At 46.3% G+C, this 23844-nt stretch overlaps 1 protein-coding gene across 1 annotated transcript; it reads right to left on the bottom strand.

The window, feature by feature from the left end:
• Positions 1-5617: 5617 nt before the first annotated feature.
• Positions 5618-18871, bottom strand: LOC116506978 (vomeronasal type-2 receptor 26-like). The gene is made up of 5 exons (XM_032214881.1): positions 18750-18871; positions 17812-17935; positions 15700-16533; positions 7699-7789; positions 5618-6522 (listed from the first exon to the last, which is right to left on the bottom strand). Exons 1-5 carry the CDS (start codon positions 18869-18871, stop codon positions 5618-5620), a joined length of 2076 nt encoding a protein of 691 aa, XP_032070772.1.
• Positions 18872-23844: the final 4973 nt, after the last annotated feature.

Here is a 23844-nt window from a genome sequence, read left to right as displayed (position 1 = left end):
GAATGAAGAGAATACTCAATACAATTTAATATTTTGCATTCAAACGATACAATGAGAAAAACTTGAATGGAAAAATGAAGAGAGAATTTTGCAAAGCTCAAAGAGCCCATGTGTACACATATGTTGTCAGTATTAATTTTATTGTTTCTGTATGAATTTTCTTTGCCATGATAACACAAGTTGACACTTCTTTTCAAAGATTCTTCATTAAAACAAAGGGACAAAAGTTCCTGCTGGAAATCAACATTTTTTTCAAAGTCAACCTGTATTACCAAGTTGGGAAAGACAGCCTCAATGGGAACAAGTGGCTTTCATGAAAAATAAAAGGGTGGGTAAATAAGTAATTATTTATTATTTTTTTATGTTGCCCTACACAAAGTGACTCTGGGCAGCTAACAAATGTATTGTGATCACTCATATTGGTTGAATGTCAGTTGTGAAATGGACATCTCGCCCTCTTTTCTTCCCTTGTCTGAAATGTTTTTAAATTCTAAACAAGCCCCAAAGTCAAAACGAACGTTTTCAATCCCTGCATTAGTCAGAGATATTTTTGTTCTTTGTTATGTTTTCTCTGTGATTCTGTTTGGACCTCAGCAGAAAATAGAACATTTGAGGGACCAGATACAAGCCAAAAGACCAGTTTCTAGGGCAAAAATGCTCACTGGGGACAACTGACTTCCATGAAAAGTAAAATAGGGAGTGTTTATTGCTGATCAACAGGTTTCCCAAAGATGCTTTTTCAAGAGGCAACTGGGCTCTCTTGGTTTTCTTTGAAGATTTTTCGCTTCTCATCCATGAAACTTCTTCAGCTCTGACTGGATGGTGGGGAATGGAAGGATTTATATTCCTTTCAGATAGCTGGTCATTTGCATCCTTTTAGAGAGTCATTGAGGCCACTTGGAGGTTTATCTGTGTTCTCAGGGTCACCTGAGTTGTGGAAATGGGTGTGAAACCTTCTTGGAACTGCTTAAAGGACTATGTTGCGGACAGGAGATAGATGATGTCATATCTTTCCCTCTCTGTTGAGAGGGGGCTGTTCAGTTTTGACATGTTGAAACCAGCAGTCCTAACTATCCAAAATGTGGGTGTTGCTGTTTTCAAAAGAGTGGCCTTTATCTTTCTTCTTCCTTTTCGTCCCCACCATCCTGTCAGAACTGAAGAAGCTTCTTTGATGAGAAGCGAAACCTCTTCAAAGACAAACAAGAAAGTCCAGTTTTTTTCTTAAAAAAGCACTTTTGGGACAGCCAAGACCTGGGTGACTGAAAATATCCATAGACACTAGCAGAGAATTCTCAAAGCCTCAAGAATTAGAATTAGAATTAGAAGGTTTATTTATATGCCGCCCTTTTCCCTGGGGGGACTCAGGGCGGCTCACAATCCAAAGGAAAGGGGGGAAAACAGACTTTTACAAATAAGACAATACATAATTAAAACACAACATTCATACCATTTGGGCGGGTTACAGTCTTTAGCCCCAGGCCTGACAGGATAGCCAGATTCTGAGGGCTGTGCAGAAGGTCTGGAGGGTGGTGAGGGTACGGATCTCCACGGGGAGATCGTTCCATTGGGTCGGAGCTACCACCGAGAAGGCTCTCCTCCGCGTGGTTGCCAGTCGGCATTGACCAGCGGATGGAACTCGGAGGAGGCCTAATCGATGCGATCTAATAGGTCGTGTGGAGGTGATTGGCAGTAGGCGGTCTCTCAAGTATCCAGATCCACTACCATGGAGGGCTTTATGGGTGGCAAGTAGCACCTTGAAGCGTATCCGGAGATCGACAGGTAGCCAGTGCAGCTCGCGGAGGATAGGTGTTACGTGGGTGAAGCGAGGTGCACCCACAATCGCTCGCGCGGCTGCATTCTGGACTAGCTGAAGTCGCCGAATACTCCTCAAGGGCAGCCCCATGTAGAGCACGTTGCAGTACTCCAGCCTAGAGGTCACAAGGGCCCGAGTGACTGTTGTGAGAGCCTCCCGGTTCAGGTAGGGGCGCAACTGGTGCACCAGGCGAACCTGGGCAAATGACCCTCTGGTCACAGCCGACAAATGGTGTTCGAAAGTCAGCTGTGGGTCCAGGAGGACTCCCAAGTTGCGGACCCTGTCTGAGGGGTTTAATGTTTGACTCCCCAGCCTGAGTGGTGGAATACTTGCCAAATTGGCGGGAGGGAAACACAACAGCCACTCGGTCTTATCCGGGTTGAGCACGAGTTTGTTAGCCCTCATCCAGTCCCTAACAGCTTCAAGTCCCTGGTTCATCACGTCCACCGCTTCATTGAGTTGGCACGGGGCGGAAAGATACAACTGGGTATTGTCCGCATACTGGTGGTATTTTATCCCGTGCCGCCGAATGATCTCGCCCAGCGGTTTCATGTAGATGTTGAAAAGTAGGGGAGACAAGACCGAACCCTGCGGCACCCCATATGTTAGGGGCCTAGGGGTCGATCTCTGCCCTCCAAATAACACCGACAGCGACCTGTCTGAGAGGTAAGAGGAGAACCACTGCAAAACAGTGCCTCCCACCCCCACCTCTCGCAGTCGTCGCAGAAGGATACCATGGTCGATGGTATCGAAAGCCGCTGAGAGGTCAAGGAGAACCAGGATGGATGCATGGCCTCCATCCCTGGGTCTCCAGAGATCATCGGTCAATGCGACCAAAGCGGTTTCTGTGCTGTAACCAGGTCTGAAGCCGGACTGGAAAGGGTCGAGATAGCTAGCTTCCTCCAAGGCCCGCTGGAGCTGAAAGGCCACCACCTTCTCAACAACCTTCCCCACAAAGGGGAGGTTGGAGACTGGACGGTAATTGGTAAGAACGGCTGGATCCAAAGATGGTTTCTTCAGGAGGGGTCTCACCACCGCCGCTTTAAGTGCGGGGGGAAAGACCCCCTCCCGAAGGGAGGCGGTAACAACCGCCTGGATCCAGCCCCATGTCACCTCCCTGCTGTTGACAACCAGCCAGGAGGGGCACGGGTCCAGCACACATGTGGAGGCACTCACAGCCCTCATGGCCTTGTCCACGTCCCCAGGGGCAACATCCTGAAACTCAACCCAGCGATGGTCTACCAGATTATCCCCCTGTGCCTCGGCTGGATCTGCAGAATCGGAGTCCAACTCCGACCGAAACCGAGCAACTTTGTCCGCCAAGAACTGGACGTAATCTTCAGCCCTACCCTGCAGGGGATCCCCCGTATCCCTCCTATTTAGGAGGGAACGGGTTATCCTAAACAGGGCGGCTGGGCGCGACTCAGCGGAGGCGATCAAGGTGGCAATATAAGATCTTTTTGCCGTCCTAATTGCCCTGATGTAATCCTTGATGCACGATGTTAGAAGTGCTCGGCTCGATTCGGATTTGTTGGACCTCCATAAGTGCTCTAGGCGTCTCTTCCGGCGCTTCCTCTCCCGGAGTTCCTCGGTGAACCAAGGGGGCCTCCTGGATCCACAGCCTCGGAGCGGCCGTAGTGGCGCAATCCGGTCAAGAGACTCCGTCGCTGCCGAATTCCAGGCAGTAACCAGGGTCTCCACCGGACTGTGGGCGAGAGTATCAGGAATCACCCCACGCTCCGTCTGGAACCTCAAGGGGTCCATAAGTCGCCTGGGGCGGAACCACCTGGTCGGTTCCTCCTCCCTACAGTGGAGGTTTGGCCTCCGAAAGTCAAGCCTCAGTAGGCAATGGTCTGACCACGACAGGGGTATGATCTCACTACCCCTCAGACCAAGATCACAAGTCCACTGCTCCGAGAGAAATACGAGGTCGAGCGTGTGACCCGCTGAATGGGTTGGGCCCCGAATTACCTGGGTCAAGCCCATGGCTGTCATGGAAGCCATGAACTCCTGCGCTCCATCAGAGTGTTCACCGAGCGAAGGCAAATTGAAATCCCCCAGAACCATAAGCCTGGGGAACTCAATTGCCAGCTCGGCTACCGACTCGAGGAGCGAGGGGAGGGCTGCTGCAACGCTGTTGGGAGGCAGGTACGTTAACAGCAAACCCACTTGACCCTTGAGGTCCAACTTCACCAGCAGGGACTCACACCCGACAAGCTCCGGAGCAGGGATCCTACGAGGTACTAGAGACTCTCGGATAACAATAGCCACACCTCCACCCCTTCCCTGGGCTCTCGGCTGATGGAGCACCTGAAAACCTTCTGGGCACATCTCTACGAGGGGGACTCCTCCCTCCGGGCCCAGCCAGGTTTCAGTAATACATGCCAGGTCTGCCCTCTCGTCTAAAATTAAGTCCCGGACGAGGGGAGCCTTGTGAACTACAGACCTGGCATTTAGCGACAACAGCCTGAGACCAGGGTCCTGATTACTCGCGCCATCTGGCCTTGGAGTGGGACTCATAGGGCCGGAAGGAGGGATCTCTGTGACGTAGCGAGCCCTCCTTCCCCGATAATGGCCAGCCCTAAAGTCCCCGCCATATCTGCCCCTCCCTGTTACGACCGTAATGCTCCGGCCCACTCCCGTGTCCGCGGTTCCCTCAACCACCCCCATGGCTCCCGCATTCCCCGGCAGGCCCTCCGAATCAAACACACTCATTTGTTCACTCAGACAGTCCCCACGTAGTAGTTAAAACACATAAAATACAGCAATAATGGAATGATAAAAAGTGGGCCATTCATTCAATCACAAGCAAATCCCATACACTCACCGTACCAGTTAAAAATTGTGCAGTTGTAATGTGTAACAATATGAAAAGGAGGGGGGAGAGGTACTCCGCTCCTCTCCCTTCCTATGTCCTGGGGAGACGTCCTTGGCCACCAGATCAAAAGTGTGTGGTATATAAGGCGGCCGTATGCAGGCAGGATAGGATGTAAAAGTCTAATGTTCATAGGCAGCAACCGTTCAGTCACACCCTTCCAATGAAGGTCAGCGGGCTGTATGCCTAGAAATCTCCTTCCTAAAGATGGGTAAGGGCCCCAATCTGGGGGGCCACAGTTTGGAACTGACCTGAGCCACTCTGGCAGAGGAGGAGGGGAGTGCTGATGTTTTCGAAGCCCAGTCCTCGCCACTGCGGCCGCCATCCTCTATTGCTCCCACGCCAACTCAGCCACAATCCTACTCCTCCTAATGGCTAGAGCGGAAGGCAAGGAGCAATGTCCGGAGGAGGCCACAATGACCCAGGGCTCGGTTCAGGGCGTCATCCTCCTCCCCCCCGAGCAAGCACACCAGTCAGTCAAGGATGGCCAGATCTTTTCCTAAGGGCCATAGGAGCAAGGCAATGGGTAACAGGGTGAGCAGAAATAGAAAGAGATTATGGAAACAAATATATATGCTAAAAGCCATTGACACCAAAGCTAACCTTTTAAAACACTGTAGTAAAAATACAAATTAAATGAATAAAGTAACAAAATATCCTCTTTAATATAACAAACATATGTTTAACACCAAGCATTATTTCCACAGAGGGCGCTGGCAATGGGATGACAATGGGAACACATAGGGGGGGGGGAGCTAGATGATGGTTGCTGACATCAGATATATTTTAACCAGTTATAGCACTTGTTAAGGTATTATTTAATCAACATGTTCTTCCTTCTCTGTCATTATCTTTTAGAAATATCATGACATATTAAACATGCCTCAATATAATTACAAATGTTTAAATGTCTCCCATGTGTGCATCAGTTAGACATGTTTGTTCCTTATCATATTTTCCCGACAGTTAAGATGGGGCCTCAGTATGATAATGTAGCATTTGGGGAGAAAGATGCAAGCCAAAAGACCAGCTCCAGAGGCCAAGATGGAGAAGATCTCCACAGCCACCATGGACTTCCCTTTGGTGCTCAGGTAGGTGGGGAGGAAGGTGATCCAAACACTGCAAAAAACCAGCATGCTGAAAGTTATGAACTTTGCTTCATTAAAGCTATCAGGCAATTTCCTTGCCAGAAAGGCCACTGTGAAACTGACAAGAGCCAGGAAACCCAAGTATGCCAGGACAGCATAAAACATTGAAGATGTGCCTTCATTACATTCCAAGATGGCCTCTCCTATCAAGGAGTAGAAGTCAAAGTTGGGAAATGGGGGAGAGGTTACCAGCCATGTGACACAAAGAATTGTTTGGATCAGAGGACAGACCAAGACAATGGAGTTGGTCAGAGGTTTTCCTAAGAGTTTCCTTGCCTTGTTCCCTGGTTTGGTAGCCATGAAGGCCAGAACCACCATGACAGTTTTTGCCAAGACAGAGGAAACTGCAAGGGAAAAGAGAATGGCAAAGGTGGTTTGTCGGAAGAGACAGGTGAGCTTCCCAGGTCGACCAATGAAAAGGAAAGAGCAGAGGAAGCAGAGCAGGAGGGAGACCAGGAGGATGTAGCTGAGATCTCGGTTGTTGGCCTTGACAATCGGTGTATCACGTTGCTTAAGGAAAATTGCCAAAACTGCTAATGTGATCAGAGAAAGGAAGAGAGCGAGAGAAGTTAAAGTGTATCCCAGGGTCTCGTGATAGGAAAGGAAGTGGATCTTCTTGGAAATGCAGTGGTCCTTGTTCTTGTTGGGATATTGGTCTTCTGGGCAAGGTTCACAGTGAGCAGCATCTGAAATGAAGAGTGTTTGTTTCAGTATTTCATGTGCATCCACAATGAGCGTTATCCCTCTCACTTAGTTTCTCAGGTGTGACTCCCATCTATAGGGGCCAACTCAAAAGGAAAGTGGTGGAAGGGCTCCTGGTCAACTTAGGTCCCTGAAAAGTGCAAATCTTCCTGGGAGACTGATAGTCCTGACAGAAGCAGCACATGACACATAACACAACTGTCAGGTCCACTGTTGTGTCCTGCCATTCTACTGGAAGAGGGGGAGAGGAAGCTTGCTAGCATTCTCACATGCTTTTGCTTTGACTGTAACTACTTGGGAATTAGGGAGAGGGACTGTCTTTGGAGAATGAGCAGCTCCCCTCCCAGTCAGTTAGCAATAGCACTTAGACTTATATACCATTTTACAGTATTTTACAGCCCTGTCTAAGAGGGTTAAAGAGTCAGCCTCTTGCCCCCATCCATCTGGGTCCTTATTTTACCCACCTTGGAAGGATGGAAGGCTGAGTTAACCTGGAGACCGGTGAGATTCAAACTGTCAAATTGCAGGCAGCTGACAGGCAGCAGAAGTATTCTGCAGTATTGCACTCTAACCAATGCACCACCGTGGCTTATTACAAGTTACAGCCTGACCTCAAGGCTATCATGTCCTAAGACTGAACCGTTATCTGCCTAGCACCTTGGAGTTTCCATAACAATCTTGCGATATCATATTGGCTGCCGGTGGACTGGTCAGGGAGGCTGGATTTGGGGAAATGAAAGAATGCTATGTGCTTTGCGTGGGATTTTTCTCGCCTTGCTTTCATGCAATCATTTTCTCTCAGTAAAAGTTCTTTTGATTCCACTTAATGGATTCATTTGAATTCTCAACCACCACTCTGTGTCATTCATTCAGAAAAGTGATCAGGAGTTTGTTTTCCCCACTGGTAAGTGACAGGAGGATGGGAAACGACAGCAAGAAATCTGAAAAATGACTGCCTTGAGTTCACCCTGTGTGAAATTGGGTCAGGAGAGCAATTCTCCCTATCCTCATTCTTCAGATATGGACAATTAGACAGGGGATCAGAATAATTTTCATCCGTGTTGTGAAGCAGGTTATACCTACCACACATGGCCAAGAACCTCTTCATATTTGGGTTGATTCCTTGATCCTGGAAGATCAACATTTGATGTATACTCTACCTGTCTGATTAGAAATGGTCCCTTCTGGACAGGGGGCACATTGGTAGCAGCAAACCTCCTTGCCTTCTGGAACACTTTTTCTCTCTCCTGCCTGGCACCTCTTCTTGCCACACCTGGCAAAGGGCACCTTCTAAGACAGAAAAGAGAAATGCTTGAGGTGCTCCATTCAATGAAAATGCATCATTCAATTTCCAAAATAAGAGAATAACAGCATTAGAAGGAACCTTGGAGATCTTCTAGTCCAACCCCCTGCTCAGGCAGGAAACCCAGGTTCTCCAATCTCTTCTTAAAAACTTCCAGTGTTGGAGCATTCACAACTCCTGGCTGCAACTTGTTTCACGGATTGATTGTTCTAATGCTACAATGGATCTTCCTTCCTGTTCTCCTGGGGAAAGTATTATGTTCTTCCTCCCATGTGCTGGACTTTCTAATGTAATTAAGAACTGCCACCTTGTGCCATGCACCTGGGAATGTATTATCATTGCCACAGTGTGCCAAGAGGCTCCTGAGCCACAGCATGTCAAGCAGACCCAGAGCCATAATACACTCAGAAGCTCCAAACATACAGCATGAAGGCTCAGCTATCCCAGCCCAGAAGCATGGAACATAGACCCAGTCACAGCCCTGCTCTTCCCCCGCTGCCATCCAGTACTCCATCACCTCTGATGACCTTTTGCCTCCTGCTGTTGATGATGCATTAGCCCTTCACAAGGCAGCTGCTAGCTACCCAAGTCCTTATTCCCAAGGTGTGAACCACCTGAGTGGTTCCTGAGTGAACCACCATGAGCGACTTAGGCAGACCAGGTGTTTGTATCCTCAGCAGTGGGAAGAAGAAGATGGTGAAGGTCAGCTGGAAGTTTCAGAGCATACTCTGCCTCTGAGCTGCAGCTTTTTCTAAAAGAAAGAATCATAATGTTCCAACTGAACAGGAATGATTCAGGGACTTTACTGTTGCCTTCTCGAATTACACAGTGGATTTCAATTAGGATTCAAGAACATTTCAACTAGGATAGAGCCATGGTGCCACGGTTGTTATATGCAGTATTACAGGGAAACCCTGCATTCCACTGCCAGGAGTTCGATCCTGACAGGCTCAAGGTTGACTCAGCATTCCATCCTTCTGAGGTTGGTAAAAGGAGGACCTAGATTGTTGGGGCAAGAGGCTGTAAACTGCTTAGAAATTCAGCTGGAAGTGGCTGCTTAGAGAGGACTGTAAAGTATTATGAAGCACTATATAAATATAAGTGGGAAGGAAGGAAGGAAGGAAGGAAGGAAGGAAGGAAGGAAGGAAGGAAGGAATTAGGGAGGAAGGGGGACTGTGGTGGCATAGTGGTTGGAATGCAGTATCACATGCTGACCCTGACCACTGCCATGAGTTCAATTCTGACTGGCTCAAGGTTGACTCAGCCTTCTGTCCTTCTGAGGTGGGCAAGATGAAGACCCAGATTGTTGGAGGCAATAGGCTCACTTTGTAAACCACTTAGAGAGGGCTGGAAAGCACTGTGAAGCGGTATATAAGTGCTATTGCTAGTGCTATTTTTTCCTAATCTCAACCCTCCTTGGCCATGGCAGAACTCACACTTGAGTCCATTTCATTGAAAGACCTTTCATCACTTGGCTGTCAATTTTTCTAGTTCAATCCATTTCCCCCCCAATGACAAGGAAATTCTGCATCACTAGGAGGGAATGAATCATTTCCTGAATTCATAACATTTCCTTCTAGCCTACCCTTTTAGCCCAGGTGATTGCGCCAGAGCTGATGGAAAAATCCTGGCCTGGGGGAAGCCTGGGATTTTTTCCCCCGACTTTCACAGGGACAAAAGACTGATTGCGGAGGAAAAGCCAGTTGAGAAGGTCATACTGAACTGTTCCAAGTCCATTTTCTGAGATTGTGACTTCATTTCCAAAGCTGTCATTGAATTGGACATTCTTCAAATAGGCAAGGAGCTGAAAGAAAGAAATAGATCCTTAGCAACTGGGGTGATTGGAAATTAAAAATTATGGTTTCTAGCATTCTATGGTGACCATCATTTTTGGAGATAATTGCAACCCTGTGAATCTGGACATCAGGAGCAGCATTGAATCACAGAAATGTAGCATGGGGCATGAGAGAGTGATCCTCATTGCAAAAAGATTCTATTATGGGGTGTTTGTATCATGGTTGCTTCACCCAATTCCAATAGACAAAAGTTTTCATGAAAAATTCCAAATATTAGTGTTTATCTTGGCTGCTATCATTCTTGGAATGCTGCATCCAGTTTTGGTCACCACGTTACAGAAAAGATGTTTAGACTTTGGAAAAAATGCAAAGAAGAGCAACTAAGATAATTAAAGGCCTGGAGACTAAAACTTTATGAAGAATGGTTGAAGGATTTGGATTTGGCCAGTCTAGAGAAAAGAAGGACTAAGGGGGACATGATAGAAGTATTCCAATATTAGAGGGGCTGCCACAAAGAGGAGGTGATCAATTTATTTTCCAAAGCACCAGAGGGCGGGGCAAGAAACAATGTATGAAAACAAATCAAGGAGAAAAGCAACCTGGAATTAAGGAGAAACTTCCTAAGGATGAGAACAATTAAGCAGTGGAACAGGTTGCCTTCAGAAGTTGTAGGGGCTTCATCACCAAATGTTTTTAAGAAGAGCCTGGACAGTCACTTGTATGAAATGGTACAAGGTCTGCAGTTTGAGCAGGGGGTTGGACTAGAAGACCTCCAGGGACTATTCTGATTGATTGATTGATTGATTGGTTAGCTACTATTATAAATGTTTCTCTTGGTCCCAGGTTTTATAAATGAGGTAGGAGTACAGATAGTTCTTGAGTTATGACCATTCATTTAAAGAGTTTTTGAAGTTACAAAGTCACTGCATAACATGACTTCCTACTATTCCAAAAAGTTCTGATCCTTATATCAGCCCCACAGTAAGTCAAAAATATTTGGGAATTTGGCAACAAGATCATGCTTATGATTGGTTGTAGCATTCTGTAGAGATGTGATCACCATTGCTGATCTTCCCTGCTGGCTTCCCAAAGAGATCATGCTAGACAAATCCTATTTTATATATATATATATACACACAATGTGACTAAATCAGTAGATCAGCCAAAAGCTGTGGACATAATTTACTTGGAATTCAGTAAGGCATTTGATAAAGTAGACCATAAACTACTATGTGTAAGATAGAAACCATGTGGATTAGATAGCATCACCACCAGATGTGTTAGTAACGGGCTGACCAACCACACTAAACATGTACTCCTTAATGGAACTGCATCTACATCAGGGGTGGGTTTCTCACCCCGTTCCAACCGGTTCGGTTGGAACGGGGCCGGCGGCATCCTCGTGCATGCGCGCGGTGCACTCATGCGTACTCGCGTCTGCGCAACGCTCCAGCTGCTCCTGGATGATCGCACAGGCGCTGTATGCGTCCTGCGCATGCGTGGAAGCGCAGAACTCATCAAAACCGGGTAAGGACCGCGGGCGGGCGCGCCCTTCGCCGTTCCCGGAAGTTACTTACTTCCAGGTTCGGCAACCAACCGGTTCGCAGGGACCGCCACGAACCGGTTGAAACCCACCCCTGATCTACATGGAGGGAAGGATGCAGTGGCTCAAGGCTCTGTCTTAAGTATTCTTCAATACCTTAATAAGTGATTTACTTGAGGAGCCATGGTGGTATGGTGGTTAGAACACAGTATGGCAGGCTGTCTCTGCCTATAGTCTGGAGTTTGATTCTGATGAGCGCAAGATTGACTCATCCTTCCATCCTTCCAAGGTCAGTAAAATGAGGAGCCAGTTGGTTGGGGCAATGTAATGACATTGTAAACCACTCAGAGAGTGCTGTAAAGAACTATATAGCGATATGTAAGCTGAGTGCTAATGCTGGAAGATGAATTCATCAAATATGCAGATGGTATCAAGCTGGCAGGAATAGCCAACACTCCATAAGATTGAATCAAGATACAGAGGGATCTTGCCGTCGCTCGGTGAACACTCTGATGGGGCACAGGAGTTCATGGCTTCCATGACGGCCATGGGCTTGACCCAGGTAATCCAGGGCCCAACCCACTCAGCGGGTCACATGCTCGACCTCGTATTCCTCTCGGAGCAGTGGACTTGTGATCTTGGTCTGAGGGGTAATGAGATCATACCCCTGTCGTGGTCAGACCACTGCCTACTGAGGCTCGACTTCCGGAGACCAAACCCGCACTGTAGGGAGGAGGAACCGACCAGGTGGTTCCGCTCCAGGCGACTTATGGAGCCGTTAAGGTTCCAGACGGAGCTTGGGGTTATTCCTGATACTTTCGCCCACAGTCCGGTAGAGACTCTGGTTGCTGCCTGGCACTCGGCAGCATCGGAGACCCTTGACCGGATTGCGCCACTACGGCCCCTCTGAGGCGGCGGATCCCGGAGACCCCCTTGGTTCACCGAGGAGCTCCGGGAGATGAAGCGCCGGAGGAGACGCCTAGAGCACCTATGGAGGTCCGACAAGTCCGAATCGAACCGAGCAATGCTAACAACCAGCACCAAGGAGTACATCAGGGCACTTAGGGCAGCGAAAAGATCCCACATTGCCACCTTGGTTGCGTCCGCTGAGTGCCGCCCAGCCGCCCTGTTTAGGATAACCCGTTCCCTCCTAAATAGGAGGGACACGGGGGAACCCTTGCAGGGTAGAGCTGAGGATTATGCCCAATTCTTAGCGGACAAAATTGCTCGGTTTCGGTCGGATTTGGACTCCATCCCTGCAGTTCCAGCCGAGGCACAAGAGGATGAGATAGACCATCTCTGGGTTGAGTTTCAGGATGTTGCCCCTGGGGATGTGGACAAGGCCATGAGGGCTGTAAGTGCCTCCACCTGTGTACTGGACCCGTGTCCCTCATGGCTGGTTGTCAACAGCAGTGAGGTGACACGAGGCTGGATCCAGGCGGTTGTTACCGCCTCTCTTCGGGAGGGGCACTTCCCCGCCGCACTTAAAGCGGCGGTGGTGAGACCCCTCCTGAAGAAACCATCTTTGGATCCAGCTGTCATTAACAACTACCGTCCAGTCTCCAACCTCCCTTTTGTTGGGAAGGTTGTCGAGAAGGTGGTGGCCTTCCAGCTTCAGCGGTCCTTGGAGGAAGCAAGCTATCTCGACCCCTTCCAGTCAGGCTTCAGACCCGGTTACAGCACAGAAACCGCTTTGGTCGCATTGACCGATGATCTTTGGAGAGCCAGAGATGGAGGCCATCCCTCCATCCTGGTTCTCCTCGACCTCTCGGCGGCTTTCGATACCATCGACCATGGTATCCTTCTGCGACGACTGCGGGAGGTGGGAGTGGGAGGCACTGTGTTACGGTGGTTCTCCTCCTACCTCTCGGACAGGTCGCAGTCGGTGTTAGTGGGGGGGCAGAGATCGACCCCTAGGCCCCTAACATATGGGGTGCTGCAGGGTTCGGTCTTATCCCCCCTACTATTCAACATCTGCATGAAACCGCTGGGTGAGATCATTCGAAGGCACGGGATAAGATACCATCAATATGCGGACGATACCCAGTTGTATCTGTCCGCCCCGTGCCAACTCAATGAAGCGGTGGACGTGATGAACCGGGGTCTTGAGGCCGTTATGGACTGGATGAGGGCTAACAAGCTTGTACTCAACCCGGAGAAGACCGAGTGGCTGTTGTGTTTTCCTCCCAATAATTCGACCAGTGTTCCATCGCTCAGGCTGGGGGGTCAAATTCTATACCCCTCAGAGAGGGTTCGCAACTTGGGAGTCCTCCTGGAGCCACAGCTGACTTTCGACCATCATTTGACGGCTGTGACCAGGGGGGCATTTGCCCAGGTTCGCCTGGTGCGCCAGTTGCGACCCTACCTGAACCGGGAGGCTCTCACAACAGTCACTCGGGCCCTTGTGATCTCTAGGCTGGAATACTGCAATGTGCTCTACATGGGGCTGCCCTTGAAGAGCATCCGGCGACTTCAGCTAGTCCAGAACGCAGCCGCGCGAGTGATTGTGGGTGCACCTCGGTTCACCCACATAACACCTATCCTCCGCGAGCTGCGCTGGCTACCTGTTGATCTCCAGGTGTGCTTCAAGGTGCTACTTGTCACTCATAAAGCCCTTCATGGTAGTGGGTCTGCGTACTTGAGAGACCGCCTCCTGCCAATTACCTCCCTGCGACCAATTAGATCACATAGATTAGGCCTCCTCCGAGTTCCATCTGCCAGTCAGTGCCGACTGGCAACTACAAGGAGGAGAGCCTTCTCAGTAGTAGCTCCGACCCTTTGGAACGATCTCCCCATGGAGATTCGTACCCTCACCACCGTCCAGGCTTTCCGCACAGCCCTCAAGACCTGGCTAGCCCGTCAGGCCTGGGGACAAAGATAATTGCCCCCACCCGAATGATGAATGAATGTTGCTTATTATTTTACTTTATGTATTGTATGTGCTATTGTTTGTATATCCCTTCCCCTCATTTTATGTAAGCCGCCCTGAGTCCCCTCAGGGAAAAGGGCGGCCTATAAGTATTAATTAAAAAAAATACTCAAATCTTGATAGACTTGACCATTGGGCCCTATTTAACAAAATCAAATTCAGGGGTCAGACAAGTAAGGTTCTACACTTAGTCAAGAAAAAAAAACAAATGCACAAATATAGAATAGGTGAAACTTTGCTCTAAAGAAGTATCCATGAGAGAGATCAGAGAGTCCCGATTGAGAATTAATTAAATATGAATCAAGAAAGGTAACGGAGTCCTGGGGCTGCATTAATAAATGACTAGAATCAAGTGAAATAATAGCAACACTCTATAATGTCTTGGTAAGACTGCATTTGGAATATTACATCCAGTTCTGGTTGCCATGATATAAACTGATGTTGAGACTCTAGAAAGAATGCAGAGAAGAGCAATGAAGATGATTAGGCAACTGGAGGCTAAAACATATAAGGAATGGTTACAGGAACTGGACATATATAATTTAATGAAAACAAGGACTAAAGGTGACATGATAGCAGAATTCCAATATCTACAGGGCTGCCCCAAAGAAGACTGGGTCAATCTATTCTCCAAAGCACCCAAAGGCAGGACAAGGAGCAATGGATGGAAACTAATCAAGGGAAGACCCAATCTAGAACTAAAGAGAAATTTCCTGACAATTAATCAGTGGAATGACTTTCCTCCAGAAGTTGTGGGTGCTCCATCACTGAAGGTTTTAAGAAGGGACAGGACAGCCACTTGTCTGAAATGGTATAGGTTTTCCTTCTTGAGCAGTGGGTTGGACAAGAGGACCTCCAAGGTCTCTTCCAACTCTTTTATTCTGATACTCAAAAAGTACTGAATGTAGCATCTGTGTCTGGTCATGTGCCGTGCAGAGTCTCTGACTTACATATGACATAGTCAGGCAAAAGCAACAGCCAGACAGTATTTGTCCCTCCATGGCAGAGAAGCAACCCAGGTTAAGCCTTGATGAAGGTCAGAAACCATTTTGCACAAGGGCCCTTCTGTGGGAGCTGAGATTCACAGAGGCTCCTTTCGGCCAGCAAGCTAAGCAGCACAACAAATACTATATTAAACAAACAGTCTGTGCTCACACAGGATGCTAAACCATTAAAAATAAAATGAAAATAAAATGTCCTGGTAGAGATTGGATTCAGGCTACATTCCGAAAGAAACTTTAGTGGTTCTGCAAAAGTGGCTATGGAGACGTTTTACTGATCTGTTGAAACAACACCAAGCACTAAGGAACCCATTTCGTCATCTTCCTCCTCCCTGGAATGATGCTTCATCCCCTGAAACTCAAACAACCACTGAAGACCTTGTAAGAAGAACTTTCCATTCTGGAACTTACTGACAATTTGTACGGTTACTCTTCCCTTTTTTAAAAAAATCAAATCATCATACTTATTGTTCTTTAATAATTGCTGATTTCATTTATGTTCAAATATAGTGAGATGGGTGGCATGGAATTATTTAAACATCCATGAGGACATCTAAAAATAAACCTGGATAGAAAGTTTCAGAATTACCTGCCATGACTGTATATGGGAGATCCTCTTTCCAAGCCTCATCATGGCTGGTCGCCCTCGTGATCCATGCATGTCGTTCAGGGCGTGTGCCACAGCATAAATGGCAGTGTAGATATTGTGACTTTCACCTGTCATGCTCGCTTCAAACATATAAGAAGGAAGAGTCTGCAAACTCTCCTTTCCAGTACATTCTCTTTCTCCCTTTGCAAGGATCATTCCTGCTTTGTGGAACTTGCAGCCAAAGAGCCTTTCCCACCATAAAGGGAGAAAGACGTCTCCTTTGGGGTTTGAGGGGTCTGAAGACAGGAGCAATTGCCTGAATTCTGGGATATCATGGCTGTGGTCCTTGAAATGCAAAGCTCCATGGAAGGGCTTTAGAAGTGACAAAGCCGTAGAAGATGCACTGATTTCCCAATGGGAAGTCAGGATCCAAACAGTTCTAAATGGAATCCCAATGAATTTTCTAAAATTCTCCAGAGAGCTATATATAGTTTTAATAGACTTAGGTTCTCCAAGCAAAATAATCACTTCAGCTTTGAACCAAGTTATGATGAAAGGAATCAATTTTATCCCTGCAAATAAAACATGTTCATTTTTGAACCGCTGGGTGAAGACCAGGCAGATCTCCTTCTCCTTCAGCATCGGCATCAGAGTTGAGGTGAAACGTTCTCCATCGTCACTTTGAGGGGCTATAAGGCCGACCCAGTTCCACTGGAAGTGCAGGAGCAGCTGGACTAAACCCTCATACTGAGGAAATTCATTGGGATTGATCCGGAAAAAGGAAGGAAAAGCAATTCTGTCTGCCTGAGTGAACTTGATGACGTCAAACCCAAGCTGCAGAAATAAATAGTCTTGTTTTAGAAATGATTTTTTTTCATGAAAAGGTCATACTTTATGCTGAAACTTTATTGACATACTACAAGGCATTTTGGGGGAGAAACCTCTGAAGTTGGTTTGCCAAGAGTTGATACGTCCCAGTGATTCTCTGACTCTGCCTAACTAATTTTGCTCTGACTGATGAATGGATGAATGAATGGATGAGCAATGAAAGATCTCAGATGAACAAAGCTTGGTCCAGTTGCCATGATTCAAGACAGACGCTTTGGCCTGGATGATTGAGTCCTGACTGATATATTAACAGAGGGATAGACTCAAGACCATATTAAGAGTTAGTACGTTTTGCAATGCATTAGTAAGACCACGTTTGGAACATTGCATCCAGTTTTGGTTGCCATGATGTAAAAAAGATGTGGAGACTCTAGAAAGAGTGCAGAGAAGAACAACCAGAATGATTGGTATACTGGAGGCTAAAGCATGAGGTGAATGGTTGCAGGAACTGGGTATGTCTTGTCTAATGAAAAGAAGAACTAGGGAAGACATGATAGCAGTCTTCCAGTATTTGAGGGCCTCCTACATAGAAAATGGAGTCAAACTAGTTTCCAAAGCACCTAAGGGCAAGATCAGAGATAATGGATGGAAACTAACCAAGGAGAGAAGCAATCTAGAACTAAGGAGAACTTTCCATGGTTACAGCAATCAACCAATGGGAGAACTTGCACCCAGAAGTTGCAGGTGCTACAACACTGAGGTTTTCAAGTAGAGATTGGACAACCATTTATTTGAAATTATATAGTGTTTCCTATCTGAGCAGGAAGACCTGAAGGATCCCTTCCAACTCTGTTATTCTGTTGTTGTTATTATTCTATTATGAAGAGCCACCACTGGCATAGTTTGCCTGGCTTTGCATGTGAGAGCTAAGAGAACAACCATCAACCTGATTCACACAATAAACCACACTGAAGCCTGGTTACAATTAGGTAAGAATTCATCCAGGAAAGCATTTCCCAAATACGTTGTCACTTTCACCTGAGACATAAAATATAAAAATAAATGCAACTCTCGCATGAGTTCTCCAAATCCTGGCCTCCTGGATTCTGTTCTTACCTGTGGGACCTTGAAGGTGCTGAAGATGGAGGCCATCTGCCTTGAGGGTTGGGAACTGAATTCTCCGATGACAGAGAGCAGAGGGTCCTGATTGTCACATTTGTAATTTGGAACCATCTGGCCTCGAGTAGACAGAAGAGAGAGGCTGTTCCAGGAAACCCTCCTAACAGTCTCCTTATTGTCATAAATATGGAAGCCGAGGGTGATGTTGGGAAGCAGAACCAAATCCTTGTTGATGCTTGTTACTGCAAGTCCCAAGGCCCGGAACAGCTGATAATTCTTGAATGTAACGCTATAAAGAGAAAATATTTCAAAATATTACAGGGGACCTTTTGTATGCTGGTGGAGTTTGCTTTTCCTGAGTTTGTGTGTGTGTGTGTGTGTGTGTGTGTGTGTGTGTGTGTATGTGTGTGTTCATGTGTGTTCATGTGTGTGTTCACATGTGTGTGTGTGTTCTCCTGGACTTTGAAGTGGTGAATCCATTTGTTTTGAGCCTTTGCACAAGGAAATGTGATTAAGGAGGTTGTGTGGATGGCACTGCCTTGAAACCATAGTCAGTCTGGAGAGAGTCCAGAGCCTGAAAAGGACCACATCTGCAGCTCTGAACAGCCATGGCTCATCCATGGGAGAAATATCTAAGGAAGCTTTAGCAGTTTGGTTCTCCTTTTGAAAAGCTGTCTCAGCTCTAGGAACCACTGCTGTTCACAGGACTCCACTGGAGGCTACAAGATAGAGTTGCAAAAGAGGGTTACAAAAGACCATTAATTATTCCAAAATACAGTTTGCTCTTTTTTGTACACCAAACACTGTAAATGAATCAGCCTTTTGAGTTTTCCACCAGGGCTTTCTGTCCAGATTATTGTTATAAGTCAACTTCTTCACTCACACCACATATACTCCCTTCCTGACTTTATCATCTTCCCGATGAAACTGTAACATGATAGCCTATTTTATTAAAGTGGTTCTTTATCTTGAAAAGCACCAAAGGTGCTGAACTGCAGCAGAATTTGCAAGCATCACCAGAAGAAGAATCTGTGAAAGGAGTACCTGAATCCCAAATAAAGCAGATAACCCTCTAACACCATTCCCTCCCAGGTGAAACATACCTGCTTGTAGTTGCTGTCTTTGATGGCTCACAGTCAAATTTCAACTCTCCAACGTCATACATCTTTTTCAGGAGCAAATTCGCCCCAATAATGAGATTGCCAGGCCTGTAGTGGTCCTCCATAGTTCGCAAAGGGTTCCTTGGTACACATACAGTTTGCATTTCATTGTGAGTTGCTGAAGGCAGGAGCCAAAAGAGAAGCAGGAGGAGAGGAAGCCCATTCATTATTTTCGCCTTCCTCCATTGACCAAAATTCAATGTGTGTTGAGAAGCTGAACTTCAGCTGCCTCCCATGCAATATCACCAGGGCTTTAGCACAGAAGAAGCAGACGGTGGCACTTGGGTGGCCTTGGGGGCAAATTAATATCAAGTGTGCTTTCTCTTATCTGGCTTGTTGCAGGAGAAAACATTGAGGCCAGTTAAAATTTGTTTATTGCAAGAAATTACTTCTTTGCCAAGCAACCTAAGGTGGCATGTCCAGCTCCCCTTGGGGGATTCAGACCTTACGTCATTTAAGCAAGTTCTGTCTTGAAAGACTTTTCTGGGTAGAAATCTATGGAGGATACAAGAAGAATTACTGTTCTTCTGATAATTGCAAGGCTGACTGCCATCCCACCCATTTAGGAATAGCTTCTCTTCGTACATCAGAAGGGAAAAAACCTGTTTGTGTCTTTTGTTGTTGATCCAAGGAGCAGGTGGACCTGGGGGTCAAAGTACAGGTGGCACTTGGTCTACCTGAAACTGAGCACCTGCATCCAAGATGGAGTTCAGCCTGAGCCAGAGTTTGTTCAGATAGAGGAGGGGCGGGATAACCATGGTGATCAGCTGGTGGTCAATAATACAAGTGTGTGAGTGTTGAAGAAATAGATTATAAATTCCTGCTTGATTAGGGTTGATATAGAATCTAATTTCTCCTGTGCCACTTAAAAACAGAGAAGTGAAGGCTAACTTAAACTGTGTGGGAGTGTTGCCTAACAACTGGTTAGAGCCCAGGAAATTTGTTTGCTGTCACTTGGTAGAGGAAGAACACCATCAAGGACAATATTCTTCTAGCCTTGTTGCAAAGAGTGAGATGGAGGACATGAAGACATAGATTATTTATTTCTGCTCAGTTAGGGTTGATATAGAATCTCATTTCCACTGAATAACAGAGAGGTGAAGGCTAACTTAAACTGTGTGGGAATGTTGCCTAACAACTTGGTAGGGGAAGAACACCATCAAAGACAATATTCTTCCAGCCTTGTTGAATAGAGTGAGATGGAGGACATGATGTAACACAGCTCTCCTTTTTCTCTACCTCTGATTCCAGTCAGTGAATATTGAACCTGAAACACGATTTGGGGGATTCCCAACAGCAGAGCTTGAAGAAGCTTCTTGGATGAGAAGCGAAACCTCTTCAAGGAGAAACCAGAAAGTCCAGTTGCCTCTTGAAAAAAAAAGCACCTTGGTGACAACCCTGACCTGGATGACTGAGAATCTCCATAGACATGTCAGGGTTCCAATTAACACCCCCAAGCACAGGAAACGTTGAACAATTCCTCAGAATTCCCATTTTATTAGAGATGCCACCTTGGCACATCTGGGAAAACCCGAATCTGAAAGCCCTCAGGTTTTCCCCACCCAAAGGAAAGTCAAAGCTCTGTCCCCTGAACCCCCATGTCCATCACATGGCCCAATCAATAACCATCCCATCCAGAGATGATGCCCTGTCACACCTCTCCAGACGCAGGCCGAATGTCCTTGACTCCCAGGGAATGGAATGTTATTATGGCTATAAATCTCCACTAACTCCATGCAAACTCCCTCCTGTTTCCCCACAACATTGACGGTGGCAGCCCTGATGATTGAAGCTTCCAGGGCTGACAGGACATTCCCCAAGTCTAGGTTCCTCTCTTTCCTTTTAATTTAATTTTTACATTTAGCCATCATGTACAATAACCAGATGGCTACAGACCAGGGGTGACATTCAAATTTTTCCCCGCTGGTTCTGTGGGTGTGGCTTAGTGGGAGGGTCATGTGGCTGAGTGGGCATGGCCAACTCAATGTCACTCATGGCCATACCCACTCAGTCACAGGACCCCCCACCACCATCAAGCCATGCCCACAGAACCCAGTAAAAAAAATCTGTGTATGAGCACGAGAAGGGTTTCCAATTCATAGCGGAGCTGCTGCTCCCTTTATGGTACCCCCTGCACCCTCCCTGCCAGGGACTAACTTAAAGGGACAGGTTGCAGCAGCTCCACTGTGAATGGAGGGAGAAATATTCAGATTGGGTGGGCGGGTCAAACAGCCAGAACGGCCGAGTAAGTGGCCAGAAGTGGTGAACAGCGACCGGGTGACTGACCAGGTGACTTAGCAGGTGACCGGGCGGACATGGGTGAGGCCAACCACGGGTGATTTCTATGGGTTCAGGGAATTGATTCAAATAATCTCTACTTGTTTGCCCGATCTGGTCTGATCCGGTTGAATTTCACACCTACTATAGACACACAGGCAACTGCTAGGCCCTCCCAGGACATGGTGGAAGCCTTTGTCCACCATCTGGTATTAACTGATAGATTAAAAATCTACTCTTTGACCATAAGAGGGAGCCAAGAAGATGAAGACCAAGTGATGACTTTATTTTGCAAAAGAGCTTCTGGAAAGATATCCAAGTAAATATGTTCAGTTCATAGCTCAATTATCTTTGAAAGATATTATGAAATCTACTCCAGTGTCAGACCTTCTTCATTCAAAAATCAGGAAAGAAGACTACAGTACTCCATTGGTAGAAATCAAGTGTACTTTTACTAATTATAAATGAATAGAAGCGAAGCTAAGCAAAGTCTGGTTATTTAGGCGCGAAGGCGAATAATATATTGTATATTTCATTCCCCTCCCCTTGGCATCCCGTGCACAGTCCAATCATAATTCTCCCAAATGTCAGGTGTGAGATAACTTCGAAAGGCATCACCAGGATGGAATGCTGGTTCCGTTGGCCTTGGTGGGAAACACTCCTCCTCCACATGAGCAGTAAGGTGGGCAGCTCAGCGTCTAGAAACTTCCTCCAGCACATCAATGATTCCCCTCCCAAATACCATGCCCCCCCTCCCCGTTTCAATGGCAGGTGAAGCAGTAGCAAAGCAGAGGCTGACATCCAGTAATTGGAAGAAAGATGAATAATTCAGAGATGCAATTATGTGTAGAAAGTTATCGAACCACTGAGGCAATTTCTCAAGTATCTGACAATGAAAAGGAATTGACTGTGATTTTGGTATATAAATCTGACCTCAATCTTTATAATTATGACTGCTTAAATATAAACCTCCAAGCGCAAACTGAAAGATTTCCAAATGAATTTGCAACTCTTAAGAGGACAAATTTGGGACCTTTCCTTCATGGATACTAAAAAGGTGGAGAATTCTTTGAGAAAAAGAGAACTTTATATTTATTTAGAATGGGGGATTAATTTGCTGTGAGAAAGAATAATTATTAATTTAAAATAGCATATTTTCTCCTTTTAGTGTAAGGTAGTAAGATAAATAAAAATAATATAAATAGAAGGAATGGAATGGAATGGAATGGAATAGAATAGAATAGAATAGAATAGAATGGAATAACAGAGTTATTGTGGTCAAATGACAAATGAGGCCATTTGTAGAGCCCAAATTTGACATATGTGTAACCATTTTATTTAGCTCTCTATTATACTCATTTATTCCTTTTCTTTCTCTTTACTATATCAGGGGGGTTTTCAGGCTCGCCACTTGATTAAGGTTGGGTGGGGGGAAGGAGTGAATAGATAGGGAGGATTGTTCTGGCTAGGTGACCTTCTTTCCTGTGGGAACAGAGGCTGCTCCTGGTGAGAATCGAAGGTGGAGTTTGAAGACACCAGTCAATGTGGATGGAGTGTTTATTAGAGAGTGTGACTTTTGAGGGATGTTTCTAATTTACAATATTATGTGGTGTTGTTGCAGCAGATTGAGGTATGTAATCTACTTACGAAAGACCAGGACTTGAGACCACGAAGGTGAGAGAAACAGGTTTATTGGATGCATCGAGTTCAGCGTGTTCAGCGTGGTCTCTGCTTGGGACATTTGGGGTGTGCAACCCGAACAGCCATAAGAATACACTGTTGGTCTTTGCATTTGTTTTTTTAGCCAAGCTGTCTCCTCAACAAACTGTACTACACGTCAATATATGGGGCCTGATCCGGATGTCCTACAAACACTAACCTATGGACATTCAAAGCTATGTTGAAATCAAAAGTGCCTTTGTTGGGCCACCCAAAACCAAAAGTGGGCCATTCAGATTCACAAAACTTTTTAGGCTCATGCCTGCTCCACTCAATGCCATAATCCTGAGTCATATACCCTTCTTTAAAATGATTTGTATGTAATCCACTTACGAAAGATCAGGACTTGAGACCACGAAGGTGAGAGAAAAAGGTTTATTGGATGCATCGAGTTCAGCGTGTTCACACACCAAAATCTGAACTGCCTGGGCTCTGCCCAGGATCCTACTTTTATGCCGAGTTCCACACTGTGCATTCTCAAGGCGTTTCCATACACGAGACAAGCATGACATTTCAAAAAGCAGAAGTTCATTTGGAATGTTACAGCGAAGTACATAGGAAAAATACAAAAAAGAGAAGTTCCTCCTATAATGTCTTAAGCTGTCAGCAGTTTTACCTCTGTTCTATCTCTCACCCACACCTGGCTTCCCGTGCCCCCCCCTTTACAGGGTCTTGCCACACTGTTCAACCCTATTTTTAATACTTATGAGGAAGTTGGAGAGAAGGTTCACTCCAGCTAAAAGTCAGCTTTGGAACTCCAGAGCACTAGAATGAAAAGCCAAGCTAATATGAATTTATAAGGTCCATTCTATTAAGACCACCTAACCTGGCCAGCCACTGGTGGGTTTACCTGTGCACCCCCTCCTGCATCAGTGTCATTCCGGTTTGTATCAGATCCGGAATTAAAACAGATTTTGCCAATTTGATGTCTACCTAAATAAAAGAAACTTGTTTTCAAAGATGAACTTTGCACATTTCTTCTTTGAATGGGTTTCATCACTTGGAAACCTGACACCATTGGTGGCTGCTACCAAAATCATGC

The sequence above is a fragment of the Thamnophis elegans genome, chromosome 1 (genome assembly GCF_009769535.1).
Source record: "Thamnophis elegans isolate rThaEle1 chromosome 1, rThaEle1.pri, whole genome shotgun sequence".
In the NCBI taxonomy this organism is placed as follows: Eukaryota; Metazoa; Chordata; class Lepidosauria; order Squamata; family Colubridae; genus Thamnophis; species Thamnophis elegans.
The sequence above is the reverse complement of the archived record's forward strand: the minus strand, read 5'-3'. Positions and strand labels throughout refer to the sequence as shown.

Coding starts and splice junctions, on each gene's coding strand:
- LOC116506978 (XM_032214881.1), bottom strand. CDS start 18,871: ATGGAGGACCACTACAGGCCTGGCAATCTCATTATTGGGGCGAATTTG. Junction 17,936..18,749: donor AAGACAGCAACTACAAGCAG/GTATGTTTCACC, acceptor TTCTCTTTATAG/CGTTACATTCAAGAATTATC. Junction 7,790..15,699: donor CCCATATACAGTCATGGCAG/GTAATTCTGAAA, acceptor AAGAGGTGCCAG/GCAGGAGAGAGAAAAAGTGT.